Source organism: Manis javanica, chromosome 8 (assembly GCF_040802235.1).
Source record: "Manis javanica isolate MJ-LG chromosome 8, MJ_LKY, whole genome shotgun sequence".
In the NCBI taxonomy this organism is placed as follows: domain Eukaryota; kingdom Metazoa; phylum Chordata; class Mammalia; order Pholidota; family Manidae; genus Manis; species Manis javanica.
The window spans coordinates 38,800,881-38,819,520 of NC_133163.1; the positions used below are offsets into that span (position 1 = coordinate 38,800,881).

General features: G+C 40.5%; 1 protein-coding gene across 3 annotated transcripts in view; it reads right to left on the reverse strand.

Annotated features, from left to right (window-relative positions):
- Window positions 1-18,640, reverse strand: part of PRKCH (protein kinase C eta) — a 204,874-nt gene that overhangs the window by 84,200 nt on the left and 102,034 nt on the right. For 2 of the 3 annotated variants that reach the window (XM_037006687.2, XM_073242289.1), the window contains exons 3-9: window positions 13,811-13,961; window positions 11,388-11,422; window positions 8,150-8,238; window positions 6,583-6,712; window positions 4,266-4,393; window positions 1,250-1,393; window positions 893-1,066 (exon numbers count right to left, since the gene is read on the reverse strand). In XM_037006687.2, the coding sequence (XP_036862582.1) occupies window positions 893-1,066; window positions 1,250-1,393; window positions 4,266-4,393; window positions 6,583-6,712; window positions 8,150-8,238; window positions 11,388-11,422; window positions 13,811-13,961 (851 nt within the window). The remainder of the gene's footprint in view (window positions 1-892; window positions 1,067-1,249; window positions 1,394-4,265; window positions 4,394-6,582; window positions 6,713-8,149; window positions 8,239-11,387; window positions 11,423-13,810; window positions 13,962-18,640) is intronic. The other variant, XM_037006698.2, reaches the window with a different exon arrangement.

Genomic DNA, 18,640 nt, shown 5'->3' on the forward strand with positions numbered 1-18,640 from the left:
GTCATGGTTAACCAGTTTGTCTTGGGTAGACATTTGTTCTTCCGGCCTCCCTGTAGCTAAGAGTGAGCAGAGGACTCAAGCCAGAAAGAGTTTTTCTCCCTGAAAAGAGGAAAGGGGCCCATGAAGCTCTCGTGCCTCTGTCCCCATGTGTCCTGCCTCGATGCTATCATATGGGTTGTAACATTTAGGACTATGCAAAATAACTTGAGACCCCAAGGGAAAGAGAAGTCTGATGTCACTGAGCAATTAATCCAACCCTAACATTGCTCTGCTAGAGTTCTCAAGTAAACAAGTTGGTAGTAGTGACCCAAATTCATGATGTGTAATGTGTAAAGCACTGTTGGCGGGGTATTCTGTTAACTGCAGAAGAACACATCTTTAGTGGCACATTGTAGTGTAGACAGACTCAAACCCCTGGATCAGTCCAGAGAATCAAGCAAAGGGTCCCAGACTGAGGCCAGGAGCACTGCCTTGGGATATTACAAATCAGGGTGCAGTCTCTGGATCTATCCTGGCTGTAACTCCTCTGCCCAGGTCAGAACCAATTCAGCATTTCGGAGTGGGGCCCAAGCCAAGACATTTACTCTATTTTTTGACTTCTGTCAAACCTTCACTCTGCTATAGAAGACTTATGCTTGAAGACCCTTTCAACCTTAGGACAAAGAACCCTCAGAATGATCCTTCCACAGGACAGCATTGCTGGAAACAGTTCATTGGTTTCAACTTCCTCCCAGAGGCCATCAGTGTCACTGGGTACCTTCATATGACCCTGTCATGGGGGCTCAGCCCCCAAAAGTTTCTGAGGTTCTACGTTACGAAATCTTCAACATCTTATCATCTCGATTCTTTAAGGAAGGAGGTCGTTGAGGTGGCAAATGTGAGCCTTACTTACCGGGGTCTGAAAGCAGCAGAACAACTGTGTGAGGAAGGGGTGATTGCGGGCCAAGGACAGGATCCTCTTCTCCGTCATCGTGCACTCCACGTCGTCGTCCTGCAGGATCACATCCTTCTTTAGCACCTTCACGGCATAGAGGTCTCCTGTTTCTTTTATTCTCGCAAGCATCACCTAGGGCAAAGCAGAAGTGGGGAGCACCGGGCCTGAGAACGCGAGGTTCTTCGGGCGTGAGCATGCACCGGCACGAAGGGACTGGCGCATGGGAAGTGTGAGCCTGAACATGTATGCGCCCGCACCCCACAGCATGCATGCGACATGCATGCTTTCACCCACACAGTTAAAGCCAGGACTCACCTTCCCGAAGCTCCCCTTCCCCAGCACTCGGATGAACTCAAAGTTGTCGATACCAAGTCGGTTGGAAGAATTAACCCCGACCCCGTTGCCTTCTTTGGTGCTGTCCTTTGCCTGTCGTCTTAGCGTTGATCTGGAAACAAGCTTCTAACACAGAGTAGGAATATATCGAGTCAGAAATCAGAGTGCGCCTGAAGCATTTATAGATGAAAAAGTCCTCACAGGCAGCCTCACCCTTCAATTAACACTCAGGGAAAGATCAGTTCCATTTGATGTGTGATCAGGCACTGTCCTTCAAAACTACCTCACACAAGCTCCTGATCTGTGCTTACTGCATTTGCGAAAGAATTGGTTTAAAATATATCTAAGCCACAAGTTTCACTTTGTGTTCAAATGAGAGTGTACAAACACACAAACGTTTTCGTCTGGACTGTCCTGAATCTTGAGGTGGCTTTACCAGGGTAGTCAGAGTCCAGGAGCGCCACCTGGTGTCCACTTGATTCAAGATGGGTTTTCACCTTTGCTCAAGGGATCAAGTACCACTCCACACACCAGGGCATGAATGAATGAAGCAACATTTTTTATATAATATTTCAAGTAATATTAGAGAAATAAAAATTAACGCAAAAACTGCATGAAGGATACAATTTTAAATGCTTGTAATTCCATCAAACTGCTTCAATAAAAAATATTACACAAATATACATCTTTACACTTAATTTTTAAAAACATAAGAAAATTATTGTTTCATACCATTTTATTTAAAATTTTGCCATGTGTATTTTTCATATCTATAAGTATCCTTCAGGAATATGACTTTTAAGGGATGTCCAATATTTTATTTTATGGATATATCACAATTTATTCACTAATTCCCTGGCTATTGTAAGTATAGGTTATCTCCGTTTTTTCAGTAATATAACTAGCACCACAGTGAACATACTTGCATGCAAATCTTCAAAGCAGGGTGATTAGGAGTCTAGGTTTTCAAGTGAACTGCCTGGATTCAAATCACCAGCTTTATAACCTAACCTTGTGACTGTGTCTCTGTGCCTCCATCTCTTCTACCAACAAAGGAGTTATTACAGCACCTGCCCCGTGAGTTATCACGAGGGATGAAAAAAATGGGTGCAAAGCACTCAAGTGGGTGCCTGGCACATTCAATAACCATGAGCTGTGTTGTCATTATCATTATCATCATCTATTGTTAAGATAACTTTCTGGAAATGTAATTCTTTGGGCCTAAGTGTTCATTGTGAAGGCTACTGATACATGGCCAGCTTGCTATCCAGAGAGACTGACTGCCAGTGCCATGAGAGGTCATCTCACTACACCCAACCAGAAGGAGGTGTGGCCTCCGCAGCGGGTTCCCTCACCCTGGCCCCTGGGAAAAGCCCCATCACAGTGAGGGGGCTCCCTAAGGGCAAGGAGACTGACAGATGCCTGCCTTGGGACACTTGTAAGACAAGCTGCCACTAGACAACAGATCAAAAGTGTAACATCCTGGAGATTTTGACCTCTTTAGCTAAGAAAAAAGGTCTATCTGGGGCAAGTTCTAAGCAATGTTCACAATAACTGTGCAACAGCCTGAAACTACAAGGGTTTTACTTAACCTAATAACACCATGATTGCAGATACAAAGTAGGTGGATCCTCTTTAAAATCCAACTGTAGTAATAGCTTCTCCTCCAGGTCTCTGGTCATAAATTTGTCAAAGATAGCAAAATTTTACCAGCTTGAATTCCACTTCCTCCACTTAAATTCATCCCCCCTGGTTGGACTGGTGCTGGCTAGAAAATTCTAGTATTTCTCAAAATTTTTTTTCATCCATTCATCTCTTGACAGCCTTAAGATTCTCTTTCTGATGTTGCTCTGTCAGGTAACAGATGAACTTGGTTTTTCTCGCTATTAAATATCATAGTGTTAAAGATACTTGGTTCAGATGACAAGTGGCACTGCCCATTCCTAGAGGCTGTGCCACATGGTCTCTCTCACTTTAGAAGACCCAGTGTAGGCTGAAATCCTTAATCTTGGAATTCTCTGGGCCAGGGTATTCAGGAACAGCTGTTCAGGAATAGCCATCCTGTGCTTTAGAAATCTCCCCGTCAGGATATTAGCATCCTGCCTCTATCCATAAGGCAGACAAACTTGAAGGACTTTGCTAATGCCTTCCTGAAATAAAGACAATGTCAACCCATGTCCCTGATCTACCAGGGAGGGGCTTCTCAGTAAAAAGGAAATGGGGTAGTGAGTGCTGACATTTTCTGAAGAAACAAGAACCTGACAGTGACTGCAACTCCCTTCCTAAGTACCCAGAGACATTCAACTGTTACATTTAGAGTTTCCTAAACCAGATATCAAGCTACACCTTTCAGAAGTCACAGCCATAGCCATGGCTGTTTTCCAGCTCTTTGCAGGCTCTGGCCAGGAAGGCAGCACTAGGACATGGGCCTGGGAAGTGGCTGAGGTGCTAATGGCCGACAGCAGGTGGGGGTCACTTAAGGAGGTTGCGAAACAAAACATGTCCATGGCAACCCCACCCACTCCTGAGAACTGAGAGGAAGGAACTCCTGTCTGCTGCTGAACTCCAGAGATAACGTCACAATCCATAAACAAGAACGGCAGGATTGCAGGCTTCCAGGGCTGTGGGGAAGCTCAAAGATCTTCTAGAAAGGGGGAAGCCGAGGCCCATAGCTACTGGTCCACTGTACTGCCAGGGTCCTGGCCAAATGTGTAACCCGGGGCCCTGAACTGCAGGGTTTCACCACACCACCCTCACAAGAAGCTGATCTTTAAAAACATAGTCCTATTTCTGTTTCCTGAGATATGTGCATGCTCATATAATTTCTTGTCAAATAATTGTATAAAGAATGTTATTTGTGAAACAGAATGCTCTTAAAACGTGTAATCTGTTTACTGCATGTGCTGACATTAGCAACTTTATGGCACATGTGCTCACCCAGACTTACCATATTTGAACAGCTTCTAAACTGTAATACATGAAAAAAGCAGAGTCTCACCGAAGTTGGAGAAATATTTCCAGGCTGGAGGCCCATCCCTGCCAGAGTCTTGGCTAGCTCCGCTGCATTTACCCCACAATTAGGGGCCACGTTTGCCTGACATCGAATGTGTACATTCATCTTACAGACTAGAAGGAAGGGAAGAAGGGGATCCACATTCAGAGAGAAACCAAGTCAACATGTGCTGCAAAAAAGAACTTCAATAACCTAAAAGATCGTGACAGAGGAATCACACGGGGAAACAATGCCACCTTCTCATAACATTCAACTTCCACTCAACCTTCCCTAACATTTTCTCTGTTTCTGTTTTGCGTAGAAGCAGAAAGCCTGGCATACAGAAGAATAACAAATCGCAAATACATTTTTTTCACCATGATTTGATGAAAGATAGTCATCTAATCATATGTAACAGTCGCCCATTTAACAGCCTAATTCAGTACAGAGATCAAAACGTTCATCACAAAACGTCAATTAAACAAGGAATCATGCCAATGGACTTCATGCTTCCCCTTTTGTTTTTCAATAAAAGGGAACAATCTAAATGCCTTATACAGACGAGTGTTCAAACAGGATGGAGATGGCACTTCTGAAAGAAAATCCTCCAAGTAAAGCTTTCTTTCTGAGTACTGCTGTGGTTGGTGGCCCTCATAGCAGAGCGTGTGGTATCCTGTGGGGCTGTGGTTCTCATGGCTCACAGGCAGTGGTTCTAACTACTTCATGGGGGAGAAAAGCAACTTTTTAAAAGGTCAGAGTAAATGGCAGTTGGAAAAGGAGAGAGAAGCAAGTTCAGCTTCTGGTGCACAGGAAGCTGACTTGGGGCGATGAAGGACGGAGGTCTAATCGGGAGAAATTAAGTTCTGATAACAGTTTCTTTACCCGGGCCCTGCTGATGGGAGGTAGAACTGAAGTAGTCAGCAACAAATTCCTGTTTCTGGAGTGTCAATCCATCTTTGGAAACATGCACAGATCCAGGTTTTGTGTGGTCTGGGTTTATGTAATTTAGGGTGTCCACTTTAAGAAAAAGAATACCCAATCAGGAAGAGCCCTGCAAGGGAGGGGCCCTAAGGCGCTAGCTAAGTGTACTCCATGGGAAATCCGCCCCTCCAGGGAAGGCTGGGACAGACACACACAAGCCTGCGGGGCCTTTCTAAAGCACCGTGGGGCAGTAAAAGCAAAGCTTATACACAATCATTGCAGCTGTGCTGTCCTCAGGCCACCAGGGACGAGAGCAATGCAGATAAACCCCAAGAATGGCTCAACCATTGTACAAAAGCAGAAAGTGGCCTTCACACTGGAAACCCACATCTACGTGAGACCACCCTGCTGAAGATCCATCAGTGCCTGAACCAAAGCTGTATATGAGCTGGCTGCTGTTCTGGTTGGAAAAGAATTAGTTCATGTATCTGTGAATAAAAATTATTAAATGATGTTCTGGAGAGATCAAAGACTTTGCCCTTCTTAAAGACAAGTGACTAGTCCCTTGTTGTTGACAGATACAAGCTTGATAAGTGCAGGCAGGCAGCAGAAGCTGTCCAGCTGCGCTGATACCAACTCCAGCTCCTCTGGTGATTCGGAAGGTGTCTCATGTTTTGGGCTGCAATTCACATGTACTTCAGCAGGGGGCAGTGCACCCCATGACAGCCTGATAGTCACAGTGGTCCGGGGGCAATCAACGGGAGATGAGTCAAGGCCAACAGCTCCCCAGCTCCAAACCCGACAGGAATGAGCCCAGACCCTTGCTGAGATAAAAGCTCCAGACTCAGGCTCCACTGGGCACAAATAGCAAAGGGAAGCCAATGGGCAAAGCATAATTGTCCTTTAGTCCATCCTATTTCCACCAATCTCTTTAAGAAGACCCAGGGCATCTCTAGTTATGCTTTTATTCATCTCATGCTTATTTCTGGAGAGGTCATTAGACTTACCCTCCTGCCAATGCTGGCTCATAACCCAAGCTTTCCTTTTGGCCACCTCACCTCCTACCACCTTCTGTTTCTGACCAAGATACTGTTTTTCCCTCTTTCAAAAGTCCATTAAAATACAAAATGCCTAGTCTGTACTCAACACTAAATAGACGCCAGCCAGCTAGGTAGAACAATGAATTTAACAACAGACTAAACCTGTGGCTAGGCAATCTTTGGATCCAATATAGCTCTCTTTACACGCCTGACAAGGGACACACAAGTAGAGAACTACTAAAATGTTATTTACAAAGTATGTAAAACCATCAGTCTCAGGTCAGATTCTGAACCTCTAGAACTCTAAAAGCTTGCAGTGTGTTGTTCTCATGAAGTGGCTACCCAGCACCCCAGCATCTCACTTTTACACTGAAGTCCTTGCCGCATTATCCCCCAGAGCAGGGAGCCGCAGTGATCACAGAATGTCGGCACTTTGTAGTTGTGGATGTTGAACTTGTGCGGGATGTTGATTCCAAACCTCTGTTCAGCAATCTGTGTAAAGGAAACAGGAGGACAGGAGCTCAACTTCCAAACCAACATCTTTTGTAAAACCTGTAATGGGAGCCCACCAAACACAAAGGTACTATGGCACCTGAGCTGGGTTATCATTTTACTGTACTCAGCCATGATGAATTACTCAGGCCTGACTGACCAGGCTAAGCCCGTTTTCTTATGAACAAGACTGGAGAGAAAGGGTGTGGTGTGCATTAGACTGCTCACCATTTGTATTTCATTTTTTATGTTAAGCCTGTGTTCCTCTCCCTGTCAGCTTCCTCACACCTATGTCTATTTCCTTTTACCTTCAGGATTAAACAATTTTTTATAGACGATCTATACTTGCTATGACCACAAGTTCCTCCAGAAATTGTGTCATGGGGGGGAAAGATAAAGAAGGTGGCATCCAGATAGCATAGAACCACAGAAGGAATTAACCCAAAGTGACATTCAAGTGACTATCTTACTCAGCCCTTCCAAATTGCCTGGCATTTGCAGTTCTGATTATCTGCGTGCAAAGGTCCCGTTTTAATCTCACAAATTGTTTCCAGCAAATAATTAGACTAGACACATGCTTAACAGTCTACACAATTCGAAGCAACAATAGCTGATCAACACATGACAAGGAGTAGGGCAATTACTTCTCCTCTTGAAACTTCTCTGGCCTATTTCTCATAAAGCAGTGGTTCATCGGTCTACACGTACTCTTCAGCAACCCCATATGTGTACTCCAAGAAGCCACTGAGTCCCAAGACTTCCCGGTGCATCTGTAAATCCACTAATTGTCAGCAGTACTTCATGTGCTTTCTACTTGGTAATTTAGAATGTATTGCTACCCCAGCTGAATGCTGTGGAAGTAGCAACAGTGAGGTGTAAGCATTTATGTGCAGATATAAGGCCTCCCTGAAATTTTTCAAGAAGCTGGAGGAGGTTAATGGTCACTTTATTTAGAAAGCACTATTTACAGTTCTCAGCAACATATCTGTCATATCAATTCTGTCTTGTTTAACCCTCACAAAAATTAAGTGAGGCGAGTATAGACCCCATTTTGAGACTGAGGCTGAGAGAGAAGCTAGCTGGCAAAAGCTGGAATCTGCATTCGTATCCTGGTCATCTGATGCCAAACTCAGTGATCTTTTTGCTTCTCCAAAGCTCTTACCATATTATTGGAACTGATCCTTCTAGCTTATATCCTGCTTATCACTAATTAGGCCACCTCAAGGAAATGTCATGCTCCCCAAGTATAGAAATACAAATGCCATACTATAAAAAGGGGAGAAATTTCCCTTCTGATACCACCATGGGCTTCAAGGAATGTGGAAGGGAATGGGGAGGTGGGAGAAGAGAGAGAGAGAGCAAGACAGAGCGAGCTCACATGCAAGCACACACATGAGCTCCTGCAGGCACTTACTTAGCAAACTGCTATCCTCTTACCTTTGAATCCACTTTGTTATTATTGTTTTGGCAAGTGCAGGCTGTAACAATTAGATGATGGCAGCGCTTATGGACAACACAGGTGCACACTAGGAAATTAAATCCATGATTATACATTTATCAGAGGCTCACAGTCTAGTTAGTCAGTTACAGTAGAGTCAACAAGGGCTACGCCTTGCATGCCAAGGTGACTTGATTTGGATGTCTGGAGCCAGACCTCGTCCTTCCTGTGCTCTTTATCATCCTAAGGCAAGCCTTTGCTCATGCTTAAACTATTCCTACTCAAGTCCTGAGCTTAATTTATCCTTCCTGGCTTTAATTCTTCCTGTAGCCCCTCTAGAGGGATTTTCTCACAGTATGATTTTGGTCGCCTCACCCGGTAATCTAAACCTTCAGCGGCATCTCACTGCCAAGCAACAGAGTTCAAATTTCCCAGCTAGGATTCCTGCCCTCCACAGGCTATCCCAAACTTACCTGTTATCTTTCTTCCATGGGAGCTCATTGTCCCAGTAAAAGCTAGACCTGATGCTCTTCCGAGAGCAATTCTTCACCCTCTCCTGCACACTGTACATGTCCTTTCCAGTCCTAGAATATCCTCTTTGCTTATTGCCTTGAAAACGTCTCTTACATATAAATACACTGCCTCTGGCTCCTCTCCTCGACTGAAGCCATCTCACTCCCCTCGGATCGCTTACAGCCCCTTAGCCTGCCTCTCTCATGTCAAATCTTCCACATATAGCCTCTAATGCCCTCAGAATTCCCACATAGCATAATGCCTTGAACAAAGTAGGCATTCATCAAATATTTGCAGAATGACTCAATCAATTGTTTGAATACCTAGAACTTTCTGATAACATGTGTTTCCATCTAGATAACTGACACAGTGCAGAGAGAGCCCATTTTGCCACTAAAGGATGAACAAGTGCAATGAAGCAGAATGAAAATACACATCATGTTTAAGATCTTTTAAGAGGGGGAAGTTTTTAGGACTAAATACATAAAGACAGATGACATGTCAGCAAGTAGTACTATATTTTAAAACCAATCTAGCTTTCATCACATTGAATGCTCAGGAGAATCAAATTTAAAGTTCCCAGAGAACTGGTCTTTTTACATGAGGGGATCTCAAAAGCCATCTTTCAGACAGAAAAAAATGTTAAATTCTGAGGCATTTGGGTTTTTTTCAGTTAGACTGGCTAGAGGTTTATCAATTTCTTGATCTTTTCAAAGAACCAACTTTTGATTTAGTGGATTTGTTCTATTGTTTTCTTGCTTCCAATTTTACTGATTTCTGCTCTAACTTTATTATTTCTTTCCTTCTGCTTACTTTTAACTTAAGTTTCTCTCCTTTTTTTGTTTCCTAAGATGAAAACTTAGATGATTGATTTTAGAATTCTCTTCTTTTCTAAGATATGCATTTCATGCTATAAATCAACCTCTGGGTACTTCTTTCACTGCATCTCCTTTGGTTCAAGATATTTTTTTTTCTCTTGAGTCTTCTTTTACCCATGTGTTATTTAGAATGTGTTTTTAAATCTCCAAGTATGTCATTTGAGGTTAATTCCACTATGGCCTAAAAAGATACTTCTTATAATTTCTATTCTTTTAAATTTGTTAAGGTATGTGCTATGGACCAGAAAGTGGTCTAAGTTGATAAATGTTCTTTGTGAGCTTGAGATAATGCGTATTCTGCCGTTGTTAGATGGAATATTTTATAAATGTCAATTTGATCAGGTTGTAACATTCTTACTGATTTTTCTGCCTACTGGATATGTCAGTTACTGAGATATTGAGGTCTCCAACACAATAGTCAATTTGTCTATATATACTTGCAGTTCTGTCAGTTTTTGCTTTACATACCTTGGTGCCATGTTATTAGGTGCATACATGTTAAGGATTATTATGTCTTCTTAAATAACTGACTATTTTATCATTAAATAATGCCTCTCCTCATCCCTGATAGTTTTCCTTGCTCCGAAGTCTGCTTTGCGTATTCATTTTTGATTAGCGTTAGCATGCTAAACTTTTCTCCAGCAAGGTTTTTGGTTTTATATCCCTTAGCAAGATGTGGGCAAATCTGGTGTCCTCACACCTCCTGATCAATGTTCCTTCTTGCTCTTTTAGCAGCAAGTGGCCCACTGAAAATCAGCCTATCAAATATCTTGACACTATGCATAAGACAGCCTGGAGTTGACTGCAGGGCATATCCCTGTGCGGGAGAGACCCAGGCCAAAAACTGACATGGATTCTGACCTGTGAACTATGTTCTCATTTGGGGCTAAAATTAATAGCAAAAAGTCAATTATTGTTGTCATACTGGTTATACATTCCATGTTTTCTAAGATCAGGAACTCAATAGAATTGTGCATACATAGTAAAATCAAAATTACATCCAAGAGTATGTCTTATTCTGTTCTAAGGGAAATAATGTTTTACCTTACCCCCTCATGAAGAGAAGGCAGCATTTCCTTATTCACACATAGGCTACCTCTCTAGAATATGTAGTGCTATTTTACCAATTATCTGTAGAGTGTAAATCAAGAAGACAGGTACCATAAGTACAAACTGTGTGATGATGCTCAGGCCAAGAGTAAGGGAGGCCCAAATAAAAGACTAGGAGATGTAGCCTGGCTAAATCTCCTGAGGAAGGAGCCTTCTTTCACTCCTCACATTCAATTTCATTCTGCTACTGCCAGAACACTAGTAAATTAGTTTTATCTTAGAATTGTGAAAATCAAAATAAATTTAATGTGTAATAACTTAAAACAGCTTAACTTTGAACATTTCTCATATTTTAAAAAATATTAGAAAATCAAAAACCAACCTGGATGATAGCTTCTATTCTATGCAGGAAAAGAGAAAATATCCTTGTACCACTTTTCATCCCTATTGACAAGGGGATTGTAAAATACAAAAATGTATCTTCAAGATTTAAGGGTCCTGCTCACAAAATGGCATTACTTTTTTAGTACCTTCATGTTATTGCAGAGATAAAACCTTTGAACAATCAAACTTTATTAGGTATCCTGGCTGTAGAAATAAAAGGTCCCCTCTATGCTCTCGAAAACATAGCCAACATTTAACCAAAACTAAAGAGTTGGAATTCTATGGTGGTCTCATTTGGCCTATAGAGAGTTATTTATCACAGTATTAATGGGATGTGCCCTGTTTCCTTTTGGTATAATCAGTTTTTAACATAGGAGCAAGATTCAAAATAGCTTTTAGAATGTTTTCTTACCTTGGCATTGATAACCCTGTTTCCCAAATACACCCCTGTTCAAGACAACAGAGAAAAAAAGTTCCCATCAGTCAAATATTTCAGTAACAATGCTCCTATAATCATAGCACTTAAGGAAAACAAATTTCACCCTCTGGCCTTCATGAAAACACACTTTCAGTGAAGAAACAAAGATGGTGTGCTTTTTGAGCCCTTGTTTATTACCACAGACAGAGAGGAAGTCAGCTGATGGATTAGAATGCTCCATACTACATAAAAGGGTGATATCAGCAATTCTCATTCCACCCAACTCTGGGGCACGCGCCCATGTCCTCAATGAAAATAAGGCCTCATCTGTACCTGTGACTGAGCCTCAGCCTCAGTCACTTCATCACCTCACTTTCATTCACACACAGATTAAGAAGCATACAGATACACACACAGACGTAAACAGATGAACCCATCGCAGCTGCCTGACCCGAGGCACCATCCCCGCTGTCTGTGCCCACATCAGCTCTGGAATCCAAGGGGCTGCAGAAACGCTGCCACAGTATGCCCATCATACCCGCAGCTACCATCTCTCTAATACACTCTCTGGGTAATGATGATATTATTCTCACTCTCATTAAGAAACTCCACATTTAACTAAGCCCTTAGGATGTGCCAGGTACCGAGTCAGGCAGGTGACATACACCATCTCACTTACTCCTCACAAAAGCCATGTGAGGTAGCACACATAATAGGATGGCTAAGAGCACAGACGTTGAGGCCAAGATAGGTTACATGTGATTTGGGGCAAGTTGCCAACTTCTTTGAATGATAATTTCCTCATCTATACAGAGGGATAATGACCCCAGTATGTACTTTGTAGGGAGGGTTACAATGAAGATAAAAAGTTGATAATGTGAAATGTTTAGAATAGTGCCTGGCACTTTAAGTGCTATGAAAGTTTATTATATAAGCAAAGTATATTATCTCTATTTTGCAAAACAGGAGACACTGGTGGGTTATATAACTTATCTAGGTTCATATGTCTAGTTGGTGAGAGACGGAATGCCAGAGTCCATACTCTTATATATGTAACACGTATACCAATATGCGTATGTGTGTATGTCAAGGCTGGTTAGGTAGGAGTTAATGTTTCCTTGGTGGAAAAATTTAGTGAAATGATCAAATAAGTTTCTGTTAAGAACATTAGTCAAGGTCACAGGTTGTCACCACAAAGGCCTATCAGAGCAGGCAGGTCACATAATGGAGGGAAGCAGAATGGTGTGACATGAAAAATAGCAACAGATAGTCACTTTTCAGGTCAGGCAAACCCAAGAGAAAGGTGGCCTCTGGCTAACTAGATCTAGTGCAGATGGCTACAAAGAAGGGAAAAGACTTGAAGATGCCAGAGTCTCTGTTTTTTTTCAATAAAAAATGCAAATCCAAAGAAAACTTAATGGAATTTGTTCCTAAAGACTCTGGTTGTGACAGCATACTTGCAGGCTTCCTATCAACAGCTATTTGAGGGCCTTTGGTTTAGACCAGATTCTTCTTGGTTAACAATGCCAAAAACACTAACGAACCCTGGATTCTGACTGCTAAAAATGATAAAATCCAAAGTGATCATACAAACAAAGTAACTGATCAATAATCAGAAATTACACTGAACCAAGTGCTTCTGTCTTAAACAAATGACTGAAGTTTTGACCTCCTTTCGTGCTGCAGATACCAAACTGTGTTTTCTCCTTCTGATATGGGCTGGTATGTGCATAACTTCGGGTATGTACAACGGGGTATTTCTTCTCTTCCAAATAAATACATTTAATGTTGCCTCTAATTGAAGATAACTATTACTTAAATTTATTTTACATTATAACTTGCCGCTGAGACTTAAGCTTAAAGTACATGTATAGTAAGATATTGCCCTAATTCATCTAGAATTTCTCAACTGCTAATCATTTTAATTCCTACTGCCAAGAAATGATCACTGAAAGCTATTCCCTTCAGCTACATGCCATACTGCTACTGTGTGCTGACTTTACAGTTTAACTTTACAGTCAATTTCCATGAGTCATGATGTGACTCATGCCTTTTCAAAGTAACACTGTTGCTTTTTCTCTCTTCCTCAGGGGCTGATTATCCAATTGCTTTTCTATTGTTTGATGGATCAGCCTTTCTGACTAGAGCGTCTTAACCAATTCATGATTAACAAAAATGGTTGAAAAAAGAAATTGTACCTGAAATTTGGATCTGTAAATTGTTTAGATTTTCTTTTTCACTGGGGATTAAAATTGCCAGGTCAACATATTAGAATAGAAGGCAAAAATCAGGTCCCAAAACAATTCTTAAGAATCATGCTTCCTCCTGAAGTCACACACAACCAGAGGAAGCCTTCCTAAGAAGATTCTTAGGAAGAAAGAAGCTCTAAGGAGGTGAAAAGCCGGAGAACCTCTTACCAGATAAACTCCCTGCAGTGAGAACAGTAGGTGGGTTGTCTCAGGTAGGTGGCCATAAACTTGTGTCCATTGATCTGGTGGACTCGCCTTCGCATAGCCCTCTGGCGCTTCCTGGTAAAGTGTTTGAAGATTCGGTCTCTCTGGAGAGTAGCTATATAGTAAAAGAAAGGAAAAGAGAATGATATGTAATGAATCTAGCTGCAGCTAATGTATGAGAAGGTCTAACAGCTCAAATACAACTCAAATATTTTTTTTTCTTCAAGATATGAAACACCCCAGAATATCATCATGCTTTTCTAGTGACCTTAGGACTCTTAATTTTAAGGTCAGGCCTAAGTGAGCTCCAAAATGCCCATTGCCTGATTATAACTAGCTGTCTTGGGCCAGTCATTCCAGCACAGACCATGGGTTTCTCAGAGTTCCGATGCTCTAGTATGTGACATCAGCATGGCCTCCCAATCCCCATCCAGCCATCTAGGGCCTCAGGTCCAGGGACAGGCTGTAATGATTGGCTGGTGAAACAGGGTATCTCATTATTCCCTCTTCATTCTGGCATCCTAGCAAAGCCAATGAGGGAAGTGCCGCGGCAGACAGGGGGAGCCCTGCTCCAAAGCATCAGTCCCAGCACCACCTCTGCAACCTAGAATGAGGAAAAAGTCGGCTGGACTCAGTAAAAGTTCCCTTCCGAACCTCACATTTTGAAATTAGTGGCTCCCAATCTTAAGACTCTGAAAATTCTGTACCATCTAAAGACAGTAAATTATGTTTTCCATGTAATTATACTAGAACTTTTCCAATGTATGCAGAGAATTGTGACTAATAAAGATTCCTTTTTCAATAATGCTTTTCAATTCATCAGAGGTGCAAAGAAAATCTGAGGAATCATTCAAGAATAGTTTGCTAATAAATTTTAAAACCTGGAAGAAATAGAAGATTTCTGTTAAACACAATGACCAAAGTTAACTGAAGGAGAGCCACACAAACTGAGTAGACTAATTTTTTAGAAGAAATTATCAAAATGGTCTAAGGACTGACTGTCAAAAATCATCCAGGCCCAGCTGGTGTCATGGGTGAATTATTTTAAGCCCCTAATGACAAGATGATGCTAGTGCTTAAACCTGTTCCAGAATACAGAAAGAAAGAAATGCTGCATTTTTAAAGGAACTATGTGATGCAGTCTTAAAACTACACGATGTAACAGATATATAACCAAAAAAAAAAAAGTCAGTGGTTAGTAATTCTTTTTATGTCATGGACACATGAGATAGTCTGGTGAAGCCTATAGATCCTTTCTCAGAATAAAGCTATATAATCTGAAAAAATAAAATACATAAGATTACAAAGGAAATAAAGTATCAAAATATATTTTAAGTGAGATAGAAGAATACATATGCTTCTTTTATAAATTAATTACTTAGTAGCACACCTAGTCATTACGATTATTTTGAAGTAGTGATCAGAGTAATTAGCATTTTAAGACATTTGTAAAAACCTGTAATGTAATATGAAAAGACCTGTGATTTCTACTGTGACATTATAAGTATTACTAATACGGCTGTGGTTTGGTTAATAGTGGAAGAAAATGCTACATTTACATTACACATTAGTGAAAATAAAGATGAAAATTTTTTCTCCCATCAAACTTCGGGACCATCTAACTTCTCATTATGGACTTCAGGAAAAGTACCCCCGCCTGCTTATACACTGAGTTCAGTCATAAATATGGATACAGGGGTTTTCGTTACTTAAGTCTATGTCCTTACAAAGTGAATAGGAAAGCAGTATCAGAAAATACTAAATATTTTCACGTGATAGGGTCTTTGCTTTCCTATCTTACAATCAGTCCCCAACACAAATAATCCTTCCCACTTAATAACAGCATCCATTCTTGCCCATCACATTGCCTTCTCAGTTTCTTGGATGTGGTATTTAATGTATGTTGTGAACATCTTAATATGCAAAATAAACTAACTACAAAGTAAAACTGAAAACCTTGCAAAACTTGAAGAATTTTCATGGAGTCTAAGGAAAGTGATGTTTGAGAATGGCTTGATTCACACCCAAAGTCATGGCAGATAAGACCCTTGCAGAATTAGGTCAGTTAACAAGAAAATGACATGACATTTGAAGAGAGAACAATTTGAGTATCAACATATAAGGAGAGGTCCCTAGGAAACTTGTGAGGCCTCAAACACTTATTCAAAATGTCCTATTTCAAACTGTACTATAATAATAGAAAACAAAATATGTAGTATTCTGCTAAAAATTTTGTCTGAAAAACTATTTGTTCTAAAAATTAGTGCCTCTAGCAAATTGACAAAATTTTTTCATTAAATTAAGATTTTTATATTTTCAGTTTTGCTTTTCAAACTCATTCCCCCACTTTTTAACTCTCAACAAAATCTAGTCATTTTGAAGGATTCATTTCATGTTAACTTTTCCATGCAACAATTACACTCAGATAACCATGAATTTCTATACTATTCAGCATTACCTTAAAAGAAAAATCCACTGTGACCAAGTGGGAATTTTCCCAGGAACATACAACAGGTATATTATTATTGTATTGATAGGGGAAAAAAAGTAAGTATGATCATTTCAATGGATGTTGGAAAGGCACTTGAGAAAGTTTAACTTGTCCAATAAAAACCTTTTGAACAGACTAGAGAATTGTCTCCTTAACATGACTAAAGCATTAGACTCATGGGTCAAAGGCCATTCTGAATGGTAAGTTTAAAAAAATTACCAAGAAAGTTAACAGTAAGACCATTATCACCACTATTACTTAGTATTATTCTGAAAATACTTGCTACAGATGTTAGAAATGAAAATAAAAGATAAAACTATTGGAAAAAAGAGGCAAAGACACCATGATTTGGAGTTGTTTGATGCATGACTAGGAAAATTCAGCTTAATCTAGTAAAAACAGAGTTTAGTAAGATGGACAAAAACAAATCATTAAAAGTCAACAGGTCTTGCCAAGTAGAGAGAGACAAATACCATATGATTTCACTTATTTGTGAAACATAAAAAGGAAGCAGAACAGAAGGAAGAAAATAGCAATAGACTCACAGACACTGAGCGGTGACTAATGGTTACCAAGGTTGAGAGGGAGGGATAGGTGGTTGGGGAGACGAGGGGGATAAATGGGCACAATAATTTGCAATCACAATATAAGTTAGTCACAGGGATAGTAGTACAACATGGAGAATACAGTCAATGATTCTGTAACATCTTTCTACATTGATAGATAGTAACTGCACTAGAGAGAGTGAGAATTTAACAATATAGGGAAGTGTTGAACCACTGTGTTGTACATTTGAAACCAATATACGATTGTATATCAACAGTACTTCAATAAAAAAAAATGCTCTGACATATGTCCAGACCTCAAAACAATTGAGAACTTCCAAATAATGACTGAAAAATCACCATTAAAATGAGAATACCAGAAACCATAAATCCAGAACTAAGGTGCCAAATTTACTTTAATTGAGTCTGGTTCACCTTCTCTAAAAAAAAAAAGTCAACATGTCTTTAGTATATCAAAAGAACTAATTAGAATACATAATTTAAAATATTCCATTCTTACAAAAACCTCACTAACAAGAAATAACTGGTAGGAGTATCAACTGGCTCCAGTCCCAGCCCCACCACCTGCTGGCTGGGTTTATCCTGCTCAGCCTCTGTGTTCCAATCTGTAAACCAGGTAGAGCTAACCTCATAGGTTTTTCCAAGGGCTGAATGAGGTAATGCATTCAAAGTGTTTAGCCCAGAGGTAGGCCCATGGTAGCAGTTGACACATGTAGCTATCTCAAGAATATTTTTTCTGGAAGCCAATATAACAATATCTGTCAAAGTTTCAAATGTGTATTCTATTCATTCAATAATTCAATGTGTAAGATTTCTTTCTAATACCAGAAAGGATATATGCTATATAGATATCAATTATTACATTTCACACTAAAAATCAGGATCTACACAAGAAATTTGAAAGAATGAAATGCAGAAATAGCCAAAATAAATTTGGCTAAGACACCAATGCCTTCAGAGGCTCTAGCACAATTAAAATTATACCCGATTCAGCTTTTGTTTTGGGTGTCTCTGTGTGTAAAATCTTTGGCAGGCATTCTAATTAAGTTCGTTCTCAGGTTTCCCATCTGTCTGAAGAAGATAAATACACCCCTGTCCTCAGCCCAGTGGGGACAGTGTCATAATCAGCATCTCTGAGAGGTTCTTACAATTTGGATAAGGGTCACGTGAGAATGGAAATCACTACTGTAGTGCTCTCTTCCACAATATTCCAGAAGCCATTTAGTAATGACAAAGTGAACAGATTTTAATGTTCCTTTACTGACCCATGATAAAATCTGACCTAATGGTAGCACCCCATCTCTTAGCACATCATCACCAACCTGCTCAGATCTGGCTAGTGCAAAATTTGTATTGAATTACTAAACACTTATCACATGTAGATGCAAATTAAATTTTCCTTGGGGGTCTAATAATCAGGAACTAACTTATTTAATCCCTTCATACTCTGAAGATTGGTTAAAAGGTCAGTTCACTTGCATTTTTCATACTTCATGCATTGAATCTCCCCCCACCTCCACAGCCATTACCACAGCAGGAACACAACCTGTGAATTTTCCAGATGACAGACTTTCTTCCAAGAAACTGCTTGTAGTGGTCCACCACTTGGTCATCCCTGAATGCCTTCCACTCCTCCCAGAACACTTTCCCTCCTTTTTTTCAATTAGTTAACTTAGGCTTTCCCTATCTGCCTCAGAGCCTAAGTGGCCTCCCCTAAATCCTGAATCAAGGTGAAAT